Source organism: Lissotriton vulgaris, chromosome 5 (genome assembly GCF_964263255.1).
Source record: "Lissotriton vulgaris chromosome 5, aLisVul1.2, whole genome shotgun sequence".
In the NCBI taxonomy this organism is placed as follows: Eukaryota; Metazoa; Chordata; class Amphibia; order Caudata; family Salamandridae; genus Lissotriton; species Lissotriton vulgaris.
Window position 1 is genome coordinate 1,778,305,031 of NC_141693.1, and position 19,523 is coordinate 1,778,324,553.

General features: G+C 47.8%; 1 protein-coding gene across 1 annotated transcript in view; it reads left to right on the forward strand.

Moving 5' to 3' along the window:
• EZH1 (enhancer of zeste 1 polycomb repressive complex 2 subunit) overlaps window positions 1-19,523 on the forward strand; it is a 298,197-nt gene that overhangs the window by 111,688 nt on the left and 166,986 nt on the right. The window contains exons 3-4 of the mRNA XM_086924094.1: window positions 18,508-18,636; window positions 19,310-19,429. Coding sequence (XP_086780220.1) covers window positions 18,508-18,636; window positions 19,310-19,429 — 249 coding nt within the window. The remainder of the gene's footprint in view (window positions 1-18,507; window positions 18,637-19,309; window positions 19,430-19,523) is intronic.

Sequence of the window (19,523 nt, forward strand, 5' to 3'; positions counted from 1 at the left end):
GGCACTCAGATCCAATAAAATGAGTGCCACGGTCTCCCCGTTGTCCACCCTTTGCCTGATGGATTCTGACACGCCAAGGAGAGTGGTTTCGGTCGAGAAACCAGCCCTGAACCCGGATTGAGAGCCATGGAGAAGGTTAGAAGTTTCCACAAAGGAACTAAGCAAAGAGTTAACATGTTTCTCCAAGATTTTAGAAAAACATGAAAGTAAAGAAATGGGTCGAAAGTTGGATGGATTATTAGGATCTAGGTTTGCCTTTTTTAATAACGGAACCACCATAGCGTGTTTCCAGTCATTGGGAATGCTAGCTTCACTGAGGGAGGCATTCAAAACCTTGAGAATAATCAGAAGTATGGCAGGATCCAAAGAGCTCAGGATTTGAGGAGGCAAAGGATCGAGGGGGGACCCAGATTGTATGTCCTGTAGGTACTTTTTTAAAAGCAGCGGAGAAATGGACTCCCAAGCGAGGAGTTGCGGAGGCACGGAAGTGGAGCAGAGGGGGGTATCAGCTGATGGAGTACCTAAGGTAGGAGCGGGGTGAGGGGATAGCGGAGGAGGGTTGAAGGTATCATAGATTTTCTCGATCTTTTCAACAAAGAATTTGGCCAGAGCTTCACACTGGGGGGTGTCGAGACAGGGGGCTTTAGGGACGGAAGATGCACCTGACAACTCTTTCACCATTTTGAACAAGGCCTTAGGTCTGTTCTGTGCCGTGAGAAGTGAGGTATTCGCAAAGGAGGCTCTGGCACAATCACACGAAGTGTGGTAAGTTTTGAGGGCGGCCTTATACTCTGCTTTGTGGCCCGCATCGTAGTGTGAGCGCCATAAGCGTTCCAGTTTTTTACATTTGGATTTTTCCAATCGGAGGGCATCCGTAAACCAGGGAGCAGGTGGATGGTGGATCTGAGATTTGTTTTTTTGCAGTGGAAGACAAACGTCTAAGGCACTAGTCAACCATCGGTTAATCGAGGGTAATTCCCTGGTAGTCAAACTACCAGGCAAAGGGGGCAGTGAATTAATGAGACACAAATTTAATTTGGCGATATCCAGACGTTTCCAATTTCTGCTGGCTTTATGGGGAAGAGTAGGAGCAGGTGGGCAGGACGAAACCACTTCAATAGAAAAATTTACGAGAAAGTGGTCCGACCAAGGGACCTGCAATGAAGATTGGTACGAAATAGTAGGTAAATTAGAAATAATAGGGTCCAGAAGGTTGCCAGCTTTATGAGTGGGATCAAAGTTGTGAAGGTGGAGATCTAAAGCTCCAAGATCCTGTAAAAGACGGGTGGCAGTGACACATGAAGCAGCGTTAAAATGGATATTTAAATCGCCGATGACCAAAAAGTTATTTGATTGTGAGAGGAGTGGGGCAATAAGGTCAGGAAGGGAGGCAGCCCAGCTACTCGCCGATCCAGGCGGACGATAGATCAGCGTGCCGGTAAGGGAGAAATGGGGGGTGAGTAGTAGCTTAAACAGACCAGCTTCGCAGTTAGGGAACTCGAGATCTTCCCATTTACAGGAGAATTCTCTCCGGAAAATGATAGCGATTCCCCCGCCATCTTTAAGAGGGCGGTTTCGCCCAACATAGGTGTAGTCTGTGGGGAGAGCCATGGCGATGTCAGGGCCGGAGCTCTCATTTAACCATGTTTCTGTTAAAAACATGGCAGCAGGGCTGACTGCCTGTAAGAGGTCAAAAATGTCTCTCTTGTGTTTGGCTAGAGAGCGGCAGTTAATACTGATAAATTTCAGCGGGGGACTAAGGTTGTGTGGTTTGGAAGGGAAGGAGCTTCGCCGGGAGTGAGTGTTCCAAAAGGAGGAAGATTTGAGGTCTATCCGAGATGTAACAGAATCCAATGAGAGGTTGCAGGAAGAACAGGAGGTAGGAGCATTGTGGCAGTTAATAGCAGTATTCGAAGAACAGGGGGGGCCACGCAACCGCAGGAGAGCAGTACGGGTATAAGTGATACTGGTTGGGGCAGCGAGACAGGGCACAGGGCACGTACTGGCGCGGACGGGCGCAGACGGGCTTGACTTGTGCGCGACTTCGGCGCGAAGTCGGCGCTCCCGCTGCGCTCGTCCGCTGTGCTTCCTCCATGTCCCCATTAAGTACTGAGGGCGAGGGACCACTAGACCGCTCACCTGCCAGGACTAGCGCAGGGCGGAAGTGGTGTCAGCCTCCAGGAAGTGCGCACCTCGGACTGGTCCTCCGCAACAAACGGCACAAGCCGGGGCGGAACGGGACCACGAGGGCACTGAAGTGCAGGCAATGCGTTGATCACAAGGACAGGTAGGAATGAGCAATTAAAAATGATATGTCCGGCGCGCTTTTAAAATCAGCCGCGGACAGATCGTGCAAATAGGCGCATTTAAGAAGCAATTTTTAAAATAACGTTGTACATGCTCTCACATCAGCAGAGGTAAGCAAGTAAAACAGCGTCCAACACTCACACTGCCACTGAGGACTGCGTTATTATTATGCTGCTTTCCATCTGTTTAGGATATTTTCAAGGAATGTGGGGAGTCCTTGATAGAAGAAAGGGCAGTGGCAGTAACAGAAGCATTCAGTGAAGGCTATAAACAACATGTCTTTGCTGCTGTTTCCATGTTTGATAGCAAGTAATGCTGTCTCACAGACATTGTACAGTACACAGTCTGCCAATAGTAGGATCTCCTGTCATTGTTGGTTGTACGGCGGTGCCTCAGCACATGATTCTGGGGTTCTCTCCGGGCGAGTTGAAAAGAAAAATTTGACATCTGCCATATTCTGACAGATTATTTAAAGATGCATGCTTGTATTATGCTTCCATCCTGCACTGTGGTTGAAACCTACCAACAAACAAGTAAAGGCCGAAAAACTGAGAGTTCCATTGGAGTTTCATCTGCAGTCAATGACTTCTTTCTTTTAATTTCAAACCAGCTGAAAATCTACACACTCCTGTTATCCCATCACTCAAGGGAATGGATATCTTTAGGTTCCAAAGACCCATGAAAATACATACATGGCACCCTAAGATCATTGAGCCAGTCAGAAATGAAGCCAATTTTCCAGATAGTCGAGCAAAGTAAGCCCTCTGTTCCACATTAGGGGCGTACGCACTGCACAATGTCACGTCTCTCCCATCCAGCCTCCCAATAATGGCCACAAACCTCCCTTCAGGATCCACGATTTGCTGAGTCGGCTGGAAAGGAACCCCCGCCCTCACCCAAACCAGAGCGCCCCTAGCAAAAGCAGAATGCATTGTATAAAAAAGCTGCCCCCTCCACCAGCGCTGCAATGCCTGGCCTTCAACGCGATCCATATGGGTTTCTTGGAGGAACGCTATCAGTACCCCTCTACGGACTAAATAAGCATTAAACCCTGTGGTGTCTCAACATCGTATGCATCCCCTGTACATTCCACGTAATACATTTGAACTCTGGTAATGCCCCCATAATACAGATTATCTCTGGTCCATATCTGCACTTCCTGCATTGGCACACCAGTGGCTCTAACTGCCCCAAAAACATTCCCTAAACTTCCCCCACCTCCCCACCATAGAACATGCTCTAAAAATGCTAGTACCCATCCAAACTATCCACTAACAGCCCCTCTGGTAGCTATCAGGGATTCACCCTAAGAGTGAAACTAAGGGGGGAGCTCTATCACCAAGAAGATCCGATCCGCAACCTCACTTCGTCCAAACGCCAAACCCCAAACCCCACTATAACAAAAAGGAATTCCCCTCACCCTCGGAAGGGCCTCCAGTCGAGCGACCAACTGCACAGCAAGAATTTCGTCTTGCCCAAGTCCACCGAACTGTCAAGTCTCCCCCTAGCACCCCATCCAAAGGCCACAGTACTAGAACCAACCGACCTCCCCCCTTACTAGTCACTGGAGACACTGCAGAAGTTCAGGCATCAACAATCTCGTCCGCGGACCCTGGAGTGACATGTGGTTGAGTAACACTCCCTGCGTCTGTTCCATCCGAATCCGTCCCAGCCAACCCTTTTTCGGAATCAGTCGCTCCCAGCAGCGTGGTACCACTCGCCTGTGAGATCTGTCACTGCCTGCAGGGCTGTGGACCTCTCCCTCTGCGTCGTGGAAGGCTTCTGTGTCCCAGGACGCTGTCTTCTGGTACGCCTTGTACTGGGCGGTCGTGGTGCCTCCATCGTCCGCTCGCCAGCGCCCCCTGCTCCATCCGTCCCCGCACGATGGGTTTCCAAACAGCTCCATGCCTCATCAGGGTCGTTATGGAAGAATGTTTTGCCAAACAGTGTCACTCTCAAGCGCGCCAGGAACATCAGGGAGTATTGGATGCCTTCATCTTGGAGGGCCTTCTTGACCGCCAGGAACGAAGCACGATGGCGCTGTACATCAAAAGTATAATCCGGGAACAGTGACACGTTATTATTTCCCACTTTATAAGGGCCTGCGGTGTGTGCTCTCTGGAGCAGGAGGTCCCAGTCTTTATAATGGAGCAGGCAGGCCACGACAGGCCTGGGCAGACTCCCAGGTGCCAACGGACAGGCAGCCACCCTGTGCACCCTTTCCAGGGTGTATAATGGTGTCCGACCCTCCGGAGCGACCTCTGTACGCAGCCACGGTTCTAGGTAGTCAATCATGCTGTCCCCCTCCACTCCTTCCGGAAGACCCACTACCCTGACGTTATTCCGTCTATTACGCCCTTCGGCATCTTCAGCCCTCCTTTCCAGCACTTGTAGCCTGCGAGTGACTTCTCCCATCAGGACATCCATTGCTTTCTGAGCCGGTTCTAAGACCTCCCGGGTAGCCTATGTCTACTTCACTCGGTCGGCCAGCTTCCCATGATCTGCCCGCAGAAGTCCCAGCCCCAGCGACACCTGAGCAATGTCCTGATGGAGCGCATCCTTCGTGTCCGTAATACCTCAGAGGATCTGGTCCACCTGTTGCTGCATCAGCCCCTCCGGGGGCGGGTCGATAGCGTCCCGCTTCCGCTGCTCCACCGCTTCGTTCCGGGGGCCGCCCACCCTGCCGGCCTCGTGGCTTCCCCATGAGAGATAGTCCACCCAGCCCCCAGTCTGGGTCCTGCCGTCCAACACCTCCCTTAGTCCGGTAGCGTAGAACTCCCGCAAAATATGGGGACAGGACCTCCGAGCCTCCAGCTCCTGCCGTCCACAACTCTTCCAGGGCCTCCTCACTCATCTTCGCTTCCTGAAGGCTGCGCAACTGGACAGCCCACCCCTCCGGCACCAGATGAGGGAGCATCAGGCCCAACATGATCACAGCGGTCCTATCAACAATTTGCCACTCCTGAGACAGCCCAGCGGTGTTCACTGGTCCATAGATCTAGCAACTATGGGAGAAGGGCCCAACAATCAGCTACTGAGCAAAGTTCCAATCCCGGGCTCGAGGCCACTACAAGATACAGGGGAAACCACTCCTGCTCACCAGCGTCGCCGCAACCTCAATCACCACAGTACGCCAGGCACGGCACGCTTCCAGCTCTGGGGTCACATAGTACCTCAGGTTACTCATGCGCTGTCAGCCGGACAGTTGCGTCACACCCAGTTCCCACCGTCGGCTCCGAAGGTCAACCCTCAGTACCGAAACAGCTCCGTTGCAGTAGTCCACTCGCGCTGGGGCATCCAGCAAATCCAGTATTCTGCCTTCCGGGCGCTCTACAGAGGTGTAGGACCGGGAAGCGGGGGTAGGGGAATCCAGAGCCCATTCCCGCCGTCACTCTATGCGGCTGCACAGTCCCAGCTCATCTCCACCCTATCCTCCAGGCTGTAAAGCCGGCGCAGGAAAAACCCTGGTCCAGGGACTATGCCCCCAGAGTCCCCACTGTTCAGAGGGCCGCACCAGCAGAATCTCCCACCAGCCCACCTCGCAGTACTGTCAGCTGGCTCTTTATGCATTGCCCGCTCCTGGCTGCTATCCACCCCCCTCCTCGCCACAGCTGGTTGCCCACGGGGCCTCGCAAGTCTCGCAGCTCCTCTCGACCGCTCCAATCTCAGCGGGAGATCGCGTCTATGCCGCGGTCGTGCGGCGTCCGCCTCACAACAGCAGGGGTCTCCCGCAAAGCAGGGCTACCACCAAAGTCTATTTCCCAGCGGCAGATAGAAGAGCAATCCGTTGCCTCGCCCGCCAGGTGATGCCGACGCGGACCGAACTCCTCACTCCCAATGATCCCTAAGAGGCGTGGTGGGTCAGACAGGCATCAGTCCAACTCTCTGCAGACCGCTCCACTATCAAGCTCCCCATACGGCTCACCGAAGGTCCGCAGTCCCAGGAAGGGGAGCAATCGGCCGCTCCGGCAGCCATTTTGTATGAACGCAGATCAGGCTCGGCACTCCCCCAGATCGTTAAAGGGCAACGGGGATCAGACGGACTGCTACCTATCTCGTTCTCTGCCGGCCTCGCAACATTCAGGCTCCTTCCCCGGCACGCCTGAAGCTCATTACGACTCTTCTACCAGTATAAACGGTGAGGTCGGCGCAGAGCTCTCAGCTCACGTGACCGCCCTCATCGGCTCCAAAGCCACGCCCCTCTGCCCTGAAGCAATTATATGTGGAATATGGAAGTTGTCCATGAAAAATAATTTTGACCAGCAGGTGGACTAAAATTGTTTTCCACTGCAAGCTTAAACATAGCGATCACAAAAGATTTGTTTTACTAAAAAAAGTTATCAGAACCTCCTGAGTTCTTCTTTGAGGGTTATGCCAAGACTAATGTTGAGCCGGCACTTCTCGTCCTCCTGACCTTCCTATCTCATAGTGAGTTTAGTTAAATCCATTCTCAAACATCCGGTTTCACTGGCAGCCCACAGCCTCCTACCAGCCATAGGCTGACAGAAAAGAACTTGTTACAAAGTTTCAAACCAAACCCATGGAATCCATACTCTGTCAAGCCATTGTATTCTCCAAAATTGACAATAAAATGCTCCATTGCACCCATCCATTACCACATAACTCCAGGCAAGAATAAAGTTATAGCTTCCTTACTTTATTTTCGAAGCAGTCAGACACGACAAGCATGTGGCACTTTGGGCTGAATTTCTGATTTCGAAACTCGGAAACTAGGTTCGAGTATCAATGTCTAGTCAACATCCTGTCATTCTGGGCAAATCACCAAATCTCCTCATGCCTAAATAAATAAATAAATAAATATTTAATCTATGTATTTTTTTAAATTAATTTGACCTTCTGTAATGTAAATGGTGCTCATGTTAAGTTCTCCAATACCTTCATGTTGCGTTCGCTCTGTATATTTAAAGGAAAAAAAACTGCATATTAAACATATTTCATTATTTTTTTTTCTTTGTTCATGATGGTTAAGTGCGGGTTTATGCTCTTCAGAAAGAGGAGATTCATGATTTCCAAACATTTCGCGCTATTTCTTGTTTGCAGTCTAGTGAATTATCCAATAGTTGCACATTTTATGCATTTGTGTTTGAAGACTGTCATCAAAATGATGAAATGTGTCTAAATGTCATTAATTGTTTAGTTCCTGGATGGGTTTCTTCTTTAAAAGTGACTCCCCATTTTTCTTCAAACTCTTAAGTAGTTAGCACCACCCGCAATATAATTCGACTAGTTTCTGGAAAAGTAGGCTCTCTATTGATCCATGTCCTTTCAAGTACTTTGCAGTCAGTGGTGTGCATCAACAGTGGGACATAAATAAAGTCCCCATGTCAATTGCCAAACTTGTGTTATATTTGTCAATGATTTACAAATTTCCTTGGGTCTTAGCATACCTTGGTGTACGGTTTTCAGCAATACTATGTTTGTGCATAATAAGCATCCAGGATGTTGTATGTCTTGTACGGTTTTATATTCCGTGTAGCTGTACTCTGGAAATCTGCTTATGAATTCACAACCCCAGAGGCTGTGAAAAGTGTACTATTACTAATGTTTCTTGGCATGAGCTGCATGGGATTTCTCTCCGTTGAGATCCAGTTTGGAAAAACTACTTTGACTCCCACCATGCCAAGATTGTCTGCCCTGGCACGCAAATGAAATGTTGGGGCGGCTTGATAGTTAAACTCTGCACACATGTTGGCAAGTGCAGGTATAGCTTGTTCCAAGTTGCACATTGTCCCACCAACTAGGGAGCAGATTGTTGACTAGTTCAGCATGGTTTATTTCCCCAGGCTATTAGGAGTTCCTTAAAGAGAAACTGGCCAAGATTGAAAAAAATGTGATGGCAATTTTACCAAGAATATTCAAGTGTTGTCTTGATGCACTGCTGTAAAGACCAGTAACGAAATACATTTCAGGAAAACGTGTAAACATATTGTCAAACATGTTCGCTGAATTGCCCTTAAAGCAATATCGTTCCCGATGTGTGATCTTTGGTACTCTTGATTGCGCATCAAGTATCCATGCTCATTCCCAGCTCCCTTGTGCTTACATGCTGCTTGCAACTCAGTGCAGTTTAAAATGGCACACACTCACAGTGCTGGTATTTTACTATAGCAGGCCATACACTTTTATTGACCAAGCCATTCAAGCACAGGTTCCGCAGTTTGGACACTACAGCAGTACTGCTCACCTTCCTCATTAGACGGATGACTAGCAGTTCAAGGCAAACTAGATGTTGACTGCTGGGTTTGTTCGTAGAAATGCTTTAAAATTCCTCATGTAAAAAGCATCCCTCCTCACTTCCTAGTTTTATTATGGGTTTCCTGTGCAGCTAGGAGTTAAGGCAATGTGTATCAGTAGATTTGGGAGCATTTTACTGTTGGAATTTCTGCCATGAGAAGGCCTTGCAATGTCCATTGGTTATCTTTTGACAGTGAAACTGTTGACTATCACTTCAGTCAGTAGATATGTGCGAGAAGTTGGTATATTATATTATGTCCACTAATTAAAGTGGGCACCTTGCACCAGTCAAAACAACCCTTATGGTGATTCAAGAGGTCAAAGATAACCTTCGAAGTGGTATAGGTGTTGAGTGCAGCCTTCAGGCGTAGTCTTGAATGAATGTTAAGCAGCTTGTTTTTCCAGAATTCAACCTTATTGTATTGGTTAAATGAAAGGAGAACCCCACAGTAGTTATAAGAATATATATTTATTATTATAACACCTTAAATACCTCACAGTATCTGCAAGACACAGATAAACACAAAGCATACAAAACTGTAGCACAGAAACAATCGTAAGTAGCACTGATGCACAGTGGGCTCTTGGGGAAGACCAAACCATATACTAAAATAGTGGTATAAGATCCACAACGCGAGTCAAGACAATGTCCAGGATGTGTAGAATTGCTGGGACCCCAAGGTAACTCCCTAGGTGATTATGTATGGACCCCACGGAAGGCGGGTGCAGTGTGAGAACACGACCGCATGCTACGTACAATTCAATAGGAGAGTTTTGGTTACAATTTTAAAGTTTAAAGGACCCTTCCCAGTGGATTACAAGGAAACCCCTTGGAACGTAGATGGTTGGAGAGACACCCCACCCGTTGATACCGAAGTACCAGAGTTACCTATCCCAGGGAAGTCAGGTGCATAGGTCTGAAGTGGCATCGGAATCCACCATCGGTCTAAATGGGAGTCTTCAGGGAAATGCCACTGCTGGAAGTAAGAAAAGTGTCCAGTGGAATCCGCTGGTGGATTCTTGATGGAAGGGACCTGAAAGCAGAGGGGACACAGTCTGGGTCACTCAGCAGTGACCAGGGGCTCCGTAGACTAATGCTCACCAATGTCGGGTGCTTCAGGTGTGAAGGAGACCTTGACTCTACCACTGCAGGGACCAGGAGACGTCGAGGACGACCAGGAGCCAGATACAAGTTCTCCCATGAAGGATGTCGAGTGCCGAGGGGGTCTGTGTCCAGCGAGAGTGCCAACAAGCCTTGACAAAGGCATCACACGAAGAAGGTCAAGAAAGGTTCCGGTCTGGCCCAGCAAGGACCAGAAGACTCACCACAGCAAGGGGAGTCGGGGCAGGCCTGGAGCAACCAGGGGAGACCAAGAAAATCAGGATTGTCCCTTAAATGGACCCACAGGCCGAAGAAAACAGGAGTTGCGAGGGGACCGCTAGCAGTTTCACTAAACAGCTTGCAGGGCACAGAGTGCAAGGAGGCCGAAGTTCTTGATACAAAATGTGCGCAGAGGTTGGGGCTATCAACAGCCCAATTCACGAAGTTGGGGGAAGGCCAAGAAGCATATGCAATTGCAAAAGTACGCGGTGCACAGGGGTTCGGGTTATGCTATCCCCACAAGGGATACTGGCCTCAAACTTGGTGAGAGGGCAGCTCAACCTCAAGGAATATAGGAACCCACCTCCTGTGTTGCTGGAGCCTTCAGAGTTTGCAGGAGCTCAGGATCAGCAGACCGGTCAGTTGCATTACGGTGCCTGCGAATGCATGGGAGTGACTCCCTCACCCCAAGGGAGATACTTCAGTGGTCCTTGATGCTCCACAGGTCCTGCACGGAGACTGTATGGTGCAAGGGCACAGATGATGCTTTTGACGGAGAGGGAGACGAAGAAGGGCCCAGTGGAAGTGCAGAGAAGTCCAGAGTGTCCAAACTGTCGAAGGTCAGTAGTTTCTTGTTTCAGAATCTTGTGCACGTCGAACTAGGGTCCTATAGCTAGGTAATCCCCTTTGCACCCACGGGAGAGGGTTGGACTGATTCAGAGGACCCTCCCAGGGGAGGGCCAGGACAAGGGGGTGGTTACACCCATGTCCTTTGTCCAGTTTTGCGCCAGAGCAGGAGCCAACGGCTCCCAGAACTGATTTGAGCTGGACTATGCAAAGGGACACTAAATGTGCTCCTGGTGCAGACCTTCAGGCACTTTGGCATTGCACCACCCAGCTCCAATACAATAAATCCTGTCTGGGAGGTGGTCACACCTCCATGTGACAGGATGCCTATTGTGCTGGTTTCCTCTGCTCGAGCTTGGCTCTGCAGCAGGAGGGCAGAAATGTGTCTCTGGTTGGCAGCATCCATTTTGTGCTGTCTGGTTCGAGAAAGCTGGTACCGGAAAGACCAAGGACCAAGGTTCGATTCCCGACGCGGCAGGGTCGAGGACTAGGGTCAGCGGACTGATAATTCTCGCCTCGGTGCCCACTTTGGGCAATGATCACACTCGGTAACTCTGGGCATTAAGCTTGCCTCATCTCTACAACGGCCCCCCACAGACGCCGGGGATGCCTGGCTTCACCTTGGAGATACCCAGCTTGGGACCATCTCACAGGGAAAGCCAGGACGGGTTCCCCAGCGGTCATTCGCGCCAGGATACTCCGGTAGTAATTGAGCGCGCTATAAAACACCTTACATTTACATTTACATTTACATTTACAAAGCTTGCTTCAGGAGGGTGGAATCATACCTCTGGTGTGGCGGTATGATTTCAAGTTGTTTGATACCAAACACATGTTTTGTTACAGCCGTTTCAGAGATAGCATTTACTGCGAGGTTCTAATGCACCTTTACCTATGTCTGGCTGTGTTACAGACAACCCAGGAGATTAGTCTTCGAAGGCTGCAGAGGGGCTCTGCTCATGGAGGAGCACCCTCTCACGTAAAACCCAGCACCCTGCCTTCAGGAGTGTTAAGGCCTGCTATAGGGGTGACTTATAGGTTTTATGTGTAGTGACCTATAGCTTTAGTAAACCAATATCTATCATAAGTGGTGCATGCACCATCTTTACAGGCTGCAATGGCAGACCTGTAGTTCCATTTTGCATGGCCTTTCATGGGTGGCATAATACATGCTTCAGCCCATGGGAGGCCTCTGGGTTAATTATGCCCTGGGTACGGGACTTACAAGGGTACCCCAGTATCCAATCTGGAGTGTACCAAAGTACATGCATAACATTTTAAGGAGAAAGCAGATAGGCTGAGGTCCTGATTAGCAGGATCCCAGTCAGTCTAGTCAAAAACAGTGTAACATCAAGCAAAAAGTGGGGGTAACGATATGAAGCAGATCCTACTTTCCTACAACATGGTTTTTCTAATCATTGAACCTTCACAGTAAGACAAAAGCGCTATATTCATACACAGACTCCAACATTCTTCTTTCTTGGCATCCATATCCTTATTGCAAAAACAACAGTTGATGAACAGAATGCAGAACAATGTCATACAATCACTCCCGTATAGAGATCTGGGCCTAAATCCATCGTTTTTTTGCACTCCACACCACCCCAGTTCAGACATGGCCATATGCAAATCAGCTTTGACCCTGTGCCTCATGGGAACAGTCCAGCCCGAACTGCCAAGCCATGTCTTCCCTGGACCGGAATCGAGCATCCTAGGACCGATTTCTGGCAATCAGCCGTCTTCAGCCAGGATAGCTTGATTCCAGTGGTGTGGAGAGCACGGGACTCACGTCTGAGGCTGAAAACGGCTGATAGCCAGACACCTGTCCTGGGATGCTTGATTCCGGTTCTGGGGTGATTGTATGACATTGTTCTGCATTCTGTCCATCAACTGTTGTTTTTGCATTTGTCACCCCGAGTGGGATGGGTATGCTCAGACGTGAGTCCCATGCTCTCCACGCCACTGGAGTCAAGCTATCCTGGCTGAAGATGGCTGATATCCAGAAACCGGTCTTAGAATGCTTGATTCCGGTCCAGGAAAGACATGGCTTGGCAGTTTGGCCTGGACTGTTCCCATGAGGTACAGGGTCAAGGCTGATTTGCATATGGCCATGTCTAAACTGGGGTGATGTGGAGTGCAAAAAAACGATGGATTTAGGCCCAGATCTCTGTACTGGGGTGAATGTATGACATTGTTCTGCATTCTGTCCATCAACTGTTTTTGCATCCCTATCCTTATTACCATCCATATTATATTCAGAAGAGAATCTAGCAGAGGAGAGCCATGCACTGTGACACAGGGACTATCTTCCAGTGTGGCCTTTAGCTGAAAAGCTGTGGTGGGTGCCAGGCCATCTGTAGTAGGTGAGTCATCAGACTTTTCAAGAAGTTTTTTTCAAGTCTTTGAAATGAGTGGTAGGGTGTTTCAAGGGAGGAATCCTGTAGAAATTCTTGATATTCCGCTCCTGGTTATCTGGAATTGTGGGCCCCCAAGAACAGATGGGTATTTGGACCACTCACAAATTCTTGCTAGAGTATGAGGATAAGGGCGATCCAAACAGTTGGAAACAAATGTGTCAATCAAATGTTGCTACTTATCTAGTTTGTCATGCTATATTGAAGCCATAAATGCTTCTTCTGGTCTCCAATGAAGGATTTTGGTAGGATTATTAAATATTGTTAGCCACCCTGCTGAGAAGCTCACGTTTCTTAAAATATGCAGATTTACAAATCCTCTACAAAATCTGCTCGATCTTTGTCCCTTAATTTTGCACCTAACACTGCAAAATTCCATGTTAAGAAGCACTGCTTCATTTGCAGAATAACCAGGGAATAGGCATTTACCTCTGTCTGTGTGAATGTGTTTCTATGTGTTACTCCAAGAGCAGCCCCATACGTCTACTTATGCAAACATGGGGCTGTCAGGAGCCATCCCAGACACAGTGGCCATTTAGGCCCTTAACCTGACTAAAGGGAGCCAAGATTTAAATGTGAGCTCAACTGACGCTTGGACAGCTAAAAAAACATGGCCTCAATTTCTGAATCTTTATCCGGAGTAGAAATGACTCATCCTCTGCTTCACATTGACCTGCTTGAACAACTTGAACAGCACTTCTTTTACAATCCTCCTTGAGATATCCCCATTAGGACATCAAACCACACAGAAAAAGAGAACCCTAGACCGAGAATAGTAGAATTGGTGTACCACCAAGACCTGATATGCAAGGTAGAGGCGAGGAGACTTACTTCACTTCACTTAAGTCCATTCTATTAGAGTCTGATGTGTAATTGATTCAACACATCGCTGATTATCATTCCACACTCCTAAATAAAACAATCCTGCCAGCTTATCGCTTGCAATTGACAGCACAGAAATTCTTGCTGATCAGCCATTTCAGTCTTCAGGTGAATGTGCCAGGAAACAGACGAACAATACAATAAATAGATTAGCTTCTTGCTCTACAACCCTTTCAAGAGGTGAATGTCCCCACAGAAACAACTGGCTCTACGCTGAACCTTGGGTTCCCTCATCTGTAGCTTTTACATTTTATAACATAGTACACCCAGCAGCCTACTTCACACTGACCTCTCGACCAGAAACCTCAAGAGCGTCACTAAGAAGATCAATTTACAACATAAACTTAAGTAGGTAACCCTAAAAAGAATTTGGAAGCTTTTTCACCTCAGCTTAACCAGTTCCCTTAACAGGGTGGCCTGCTAAGGAAGAGTAAATCACAACCACGGAATACAACTGACCTATGTGTGACTCAACTAAATAAAGAGTATATGGAAATCTGAAACCTAATAGGTGCTACTGAAAACATGAGCCATATGTAGTCCAGTGCAAAATTCTCAAGACGATTTCATACATAGTTGTAAAGAAAACCAAAATCAGTTGCTACTCAAAGAATTTGAATTTGAATTTGAAGGGATTTGTATAGCGCTCGTACACCTGGCGGTTTCTTGGCGCTCACTGACAATTGCTACTAGGCAGGTCGGAGAGGGGGTGAGATGAGTATTTAAGATGGGAAGGCTTGGGTGAAGAGGAAAGTCTTCAAGTCTCTAGGGAAGAGGGGGTATTGGGTGCAGGTTCTGAGGTGCAATGGGAGAGAGTTCCAGAAAACTGGACCCGTAGTAGAAAATTTAGAACCACCCCACTTCTTCCGTTTGAAACGGGGTACCAGGAGAAGATGGTGAGAGGCGGATCGAAGGTCTCGTGCAGGCGTGTAGGATTGAATGGTTGAGTTGATGATAGAGGGGGCCGATCCTGTCCGGGCTTTAAAGATGGTGCAGCCAAGCTTGAATAAGACTCGTTGTCGGACGGGGAGCCAGTGCAGGGTAAAGAGGAGAGGGGTTGCGTGATGTGACTTAGAAAGGTTGAAAACCAGCCGAGCAGCCTGGTTTTGGACAAGCTGAAGGCGTCTCAAGAGGTAGTTGGGCATGCCGTGGTAAAGGATATTACCATAATCTAGACGAGATGTTACCATGGCTAACAGAATTAGTTTGAGCGCTTCTGGGGCGAAAAAACGAGAGACTCTGCGGATAGTCCTAAGTGAAAGGAAGGCTGAGGAAACCACAGCAGAAACTTGAGAGTGTAAGGAGAGTTGATTATTGATTTTGAATCCAAGGGTTTTGACAGAGGGAACAGGGGTGGGAGGGGGGCCAAGTGAAGGGGGCCAAAAGGAAGATGTCCAGGGACTGGAGCAACCACCCGTTAGCACCAACTCCGTTTTATCGGGGTTGAGCTTCAAGTGGTTGAAGTTCATCCAGTCCTGGATAAAGGTCATAATGGACTGGACGTTGGACTTAGACTCAGGGGTGGAGAAAAGGGAAAAAATGAGCTGGAGGTCGTCTGCGTAATTGAACACAGAGACCTCCAGACGCTGTAAAGCAAAAATAAGAGGTGCAATGTAGAGGTTAAACAGGAGGGGGGACAGAGAGGAGCCCTGGGGAACACCACACTGAATTGGTTGAAAATCCGCAGAGAACTCTCCCAGACGAACCGCTTGAGTCCGACCGTTCAGAAAGGAGGATAACCATAGTAGCGCTGTTCCTCTGATTCCCGCCGCTTCGACACGTGAAAGTAAGATGGTGTGATCCACCGTGTCGAATGCGGCGGAGAGATCTAAGAGGATCAGGGCCTGATGTTGGTTGGTATCCATTCCTTGTCGGAGGTTGTCCAGAACCGATGTTATAACGGACTCAGTTGAGTGGGCTGGGCGGAAGCCGGCCTGTCTAGGGGCTAGCACGCCGTGAGTTTCCACGAACTCGCTCAAAGTTTTAACCACATGCCGTTCCAATACCTTCGCCAGGTAAGGCAAGAGGGAAATTGGACGGAAGTTGACTGGATCGAAAGGGTCCGCACCAGGTTTTTTTAGGATCGGGACAATCACAGCCGATTTGAGTGCGGGGGTAACAATGCCTTGAGCCAGCGAGCTGTTTAAGAGCACTAAGGGTGGCGAGGGACAGTGAGTGTAAATCTGCTTTAAGATATAAGCGGGGCAGGGGTCCAGCGGGGAGCCGGACTTGACCAATGGGAGAATAGAGAGAAATGAGTCGGTCGAAAGAGGAGGAAGTGAGTCCAAATATGCGGTGACTGGAGGGCAGCAAGGGTCAGTGAAGGTCTGGGATGGGGAGGGAATTTTACTTTTGATTTTGTTAATTTTGTCCAAGAAAAAGAGGTTGAGCGAGTCACATAATGTTTGAGAGGGTAATGGTTTGAGCGATGTTCTGTCGGAAAAGGCAAGATCCTGGATGATAGAAAAGATTTCTCTAGGCCGGTTTTCCGCAAGCTGGATTTTAGAGGAGAAATAGTTTTTCTTCGCGTCAAGTATAGCTGCCTTGTACTGGGTAAGAAGTTCAGTATAATGATTTTTGGCAGTAGGGCAGTAATTCCGTCTCCATTTTCGTTCGGCTTGGCGGAGAGTGAGTTTTTTGTTTTTTAGATCCTCTGAGAACCAACGGTTAGCGTCTTTGGGGCGTTTAGTTGCGATGCGCTTAAGCGGGGCGAGAGCGTCGCACCCAACCCGCAGCCAGTTAGTAATTGCTTCTGCCTGGCCTGAGGTGGGCAACGCAGTCAGCTCAGGGCTGGAGGAAGAAAGGAGAGACGATAGGGCTGCGATGTCAACTCGGTTCCATGAGCGGACCCAAACATTTTTCGCAGGGGTAGGTTTGGGTGGTGGAACAGGGGAAAGGGAAAAGGTGATTAGTGAATGATCTGACCAGGAACATGGGGAAATTGAGAGGAAGTTGACCGGGCAATCACGTTGCCAAATTTGGTCCAGGATGTGTCCCAGCCTGTGTGTGGGAGCATTAACAACTGATGAGAAATTGAGCGACCCAAGAGAGTCCGAGAACTCCTTGGACGTGGCGCATTCCGCAGGGTCAGAGGGCCAGAAGTTGAAATCTCCCAAGACTAACATAACATGAACGTAGTAACCAGCCAGTGAAATGTCTTTAGGGAGTTAATATACGAAAACTGCAATCCAACAGAACTGCCAGGACCTTCTCTTGTTTTTCACAACCAACAGCAAGGAGACCATTGCAAATATACTAGGGTCTTTTGCATAATCAAGATTGAACATTCCGTTCTACTTGCATCTTAGATGTCTCTCAAGGTCCTGGGTAAGGATGACTTGAAAAGCATAACAGTCAGGAATAAAGAGTATATCCAATGAATGGAGCCTTGACAAGCAGCACGTTATCAAGCCACGCCTCTTCCCCTGGCTGGCCCTTGACATCACAGACCTGATGTTGCTCCTTTGTGGATAGGCTGCTCATCCACTGGACCGCAAAACAGTCGCATCTTTCCGGAGGAAGCTCTTGCGTAACCCAAAAATGCAGGATAACTTCTGGCCAATCTCAAGCCTTCCATAACCCAGCACCTTTTTGAAAATAGCAGTTACTAGAATAGCTTGAGTGACATTTAGATCTCTTCAAATTGTTCACGACCACCAGTTGGATTTGAGGTCAGGGTAAAGAATTGAGGCCATCACTGATGCTACTTTTATTCTGCCACCAGAATCTGGTCTGGCAATCTCCTGGAACTGGCTGGTTTATACTCTAGTTGTGCCTTTGTGGCTGATGTAAAGTGTGACTCATATCTTTTGTACTCGGTTAGAAACAAAATCAGTAAGTCCCCCCCAACCCCAAGGATATTTCAGACATTTAAGATCCTCTTCTTTTCAAATCTTATTTTCTCAGCTTCTCTCTTCTCCAGTAACCAGGAATGCCAGAAACCATGGGTTCCTCGACATGCAAGTTATAGTGAAACAGTATCTGCATCTGTCTCCATTCAATGAGTTCAAACATATACCCAGGAACCCAGTTTCTATAGGAATTGCCTTTGCAAACATTTACAAAGGGATTTGATCGAAGGGCACACTGTGGTCACTCACATGACCTATCATTTCCCCACCTTTTTAGCACAGTAAAACACAAGTAGAAATATGGTAACCGCAGACACAATCCCTCTAACGTAGATGGCCCTGGTTCCATGGTATCAAATAAAACTGTAGAGCTGCATATTGCCATATTATCTGCAAGTTTGCTTCACTGTACAATTATGAAATCAATGCTCCTGTCCCAGAGCTATATCATACTGTGCACACCACACATTATAAGGATAATTGTAAGTTGCTGCTTCGGAGTACAGGGAAAACCCTATCTCCAGCCACAGAAAAATGAAAAACACTCGGTGGTATCACTGGTGAGTACGTAGATCTCTGACTCTAACATTTTCATTTAAAGCTTGCTGTTTGCCTGTTGTTGCCAACTTCTTTTCATTTGCACTTGGTAATTTTTCAGAAAAACTGGGAATGGATAAGAACCAGACCAAATAGGGTTCAGAAGATTGCATTAGGCATCAATTGGTCTGTAGTCCAGTAATGATCATTTTAAGCCCATTCCTTTGCAGGTCATGTAGAATGACAAGCAACACAGTGCGTTAATTTATAGCTTTTTTCATGGTTCATCTGTTGATGTTGTGTTCCTTTACAGACTCTCTTCATGTCTAACTTGGCAAAGGCTCAAGAAAGAGCAACGGTGTTGAATGAAGACTGGAAAAAGCTTAGATTGCAGCCAGTTCAGAAGATGAAGCCCATTTATGGACATTCTTTCATCAAAAAGGTAGATCCAGGGCTAAGATGAAAACTGACTCCTTCGTTAGTGATTGTTTGCTGTTGTATGTTTTGTTTTTAAAGCATTTTTAGAATGCGAGCTAGTACCTTTTCTTCCGTCAGAAAGAGATGATTTATTGGCGGTAGAACGGGGTAATCCATCTCTCGCATACAGATTATAGCTAGTAAGTCACAGAAGTTAAAGGTGACGTGTTGGAGGTGTTGATTAACGCTCTGGGAGTTTAGATGAATCTGTAGTATTGGGCGAAGACTAGGAAGAGGTATGGTCCAATAGGAAGGTGCAGTAAAGTATCTGTGGCATAGCAACAATTAGAGATTCTACTGAGAGTGGTGAGGACCAGTGGTCAGAGCAGTGATTCTGCAGGACAATTTAGGAGATCTGTTTTCTAATGGACTTTGCTACATTCCTGAGTTGTAAGATCCGGTTGGTAGTTTGGGGTCGAGTGCGAAGTTGCGATTCTTGACTTATCTGTTTTTTCAGTTCAAAGTACTTTTTTCAGCTTATTGCTCTGTCGCTGTATTGTCTTATGAGCACGGCTGTGTTTGAGTATCTTGTAGACCTCTGTGAGTTCTGAGTGCTGTGAAGATTCCAAACTGTATCATTGTGTATTTGGGAACTGAAGCTTCATCTTACTGTTTTCATATTTTTCTCATCCTATTAGTGCACCATCGAGAGCATTTTCCCTGGATTTACGAGTCAGACTATGTTCATGAGATCCCTGAGTAAAGTGGCTTTGGTACCCATCATGTATTCATGGTCTCCTCTGCAGCAGAACTTCATGGTATGTATGAAGGAAAATGATACCACTCCAACATGTCAATACATCTAATGTCGCTATTGAAAAGACCATTGTTTCTCTGAAAGATTTCGCAGCG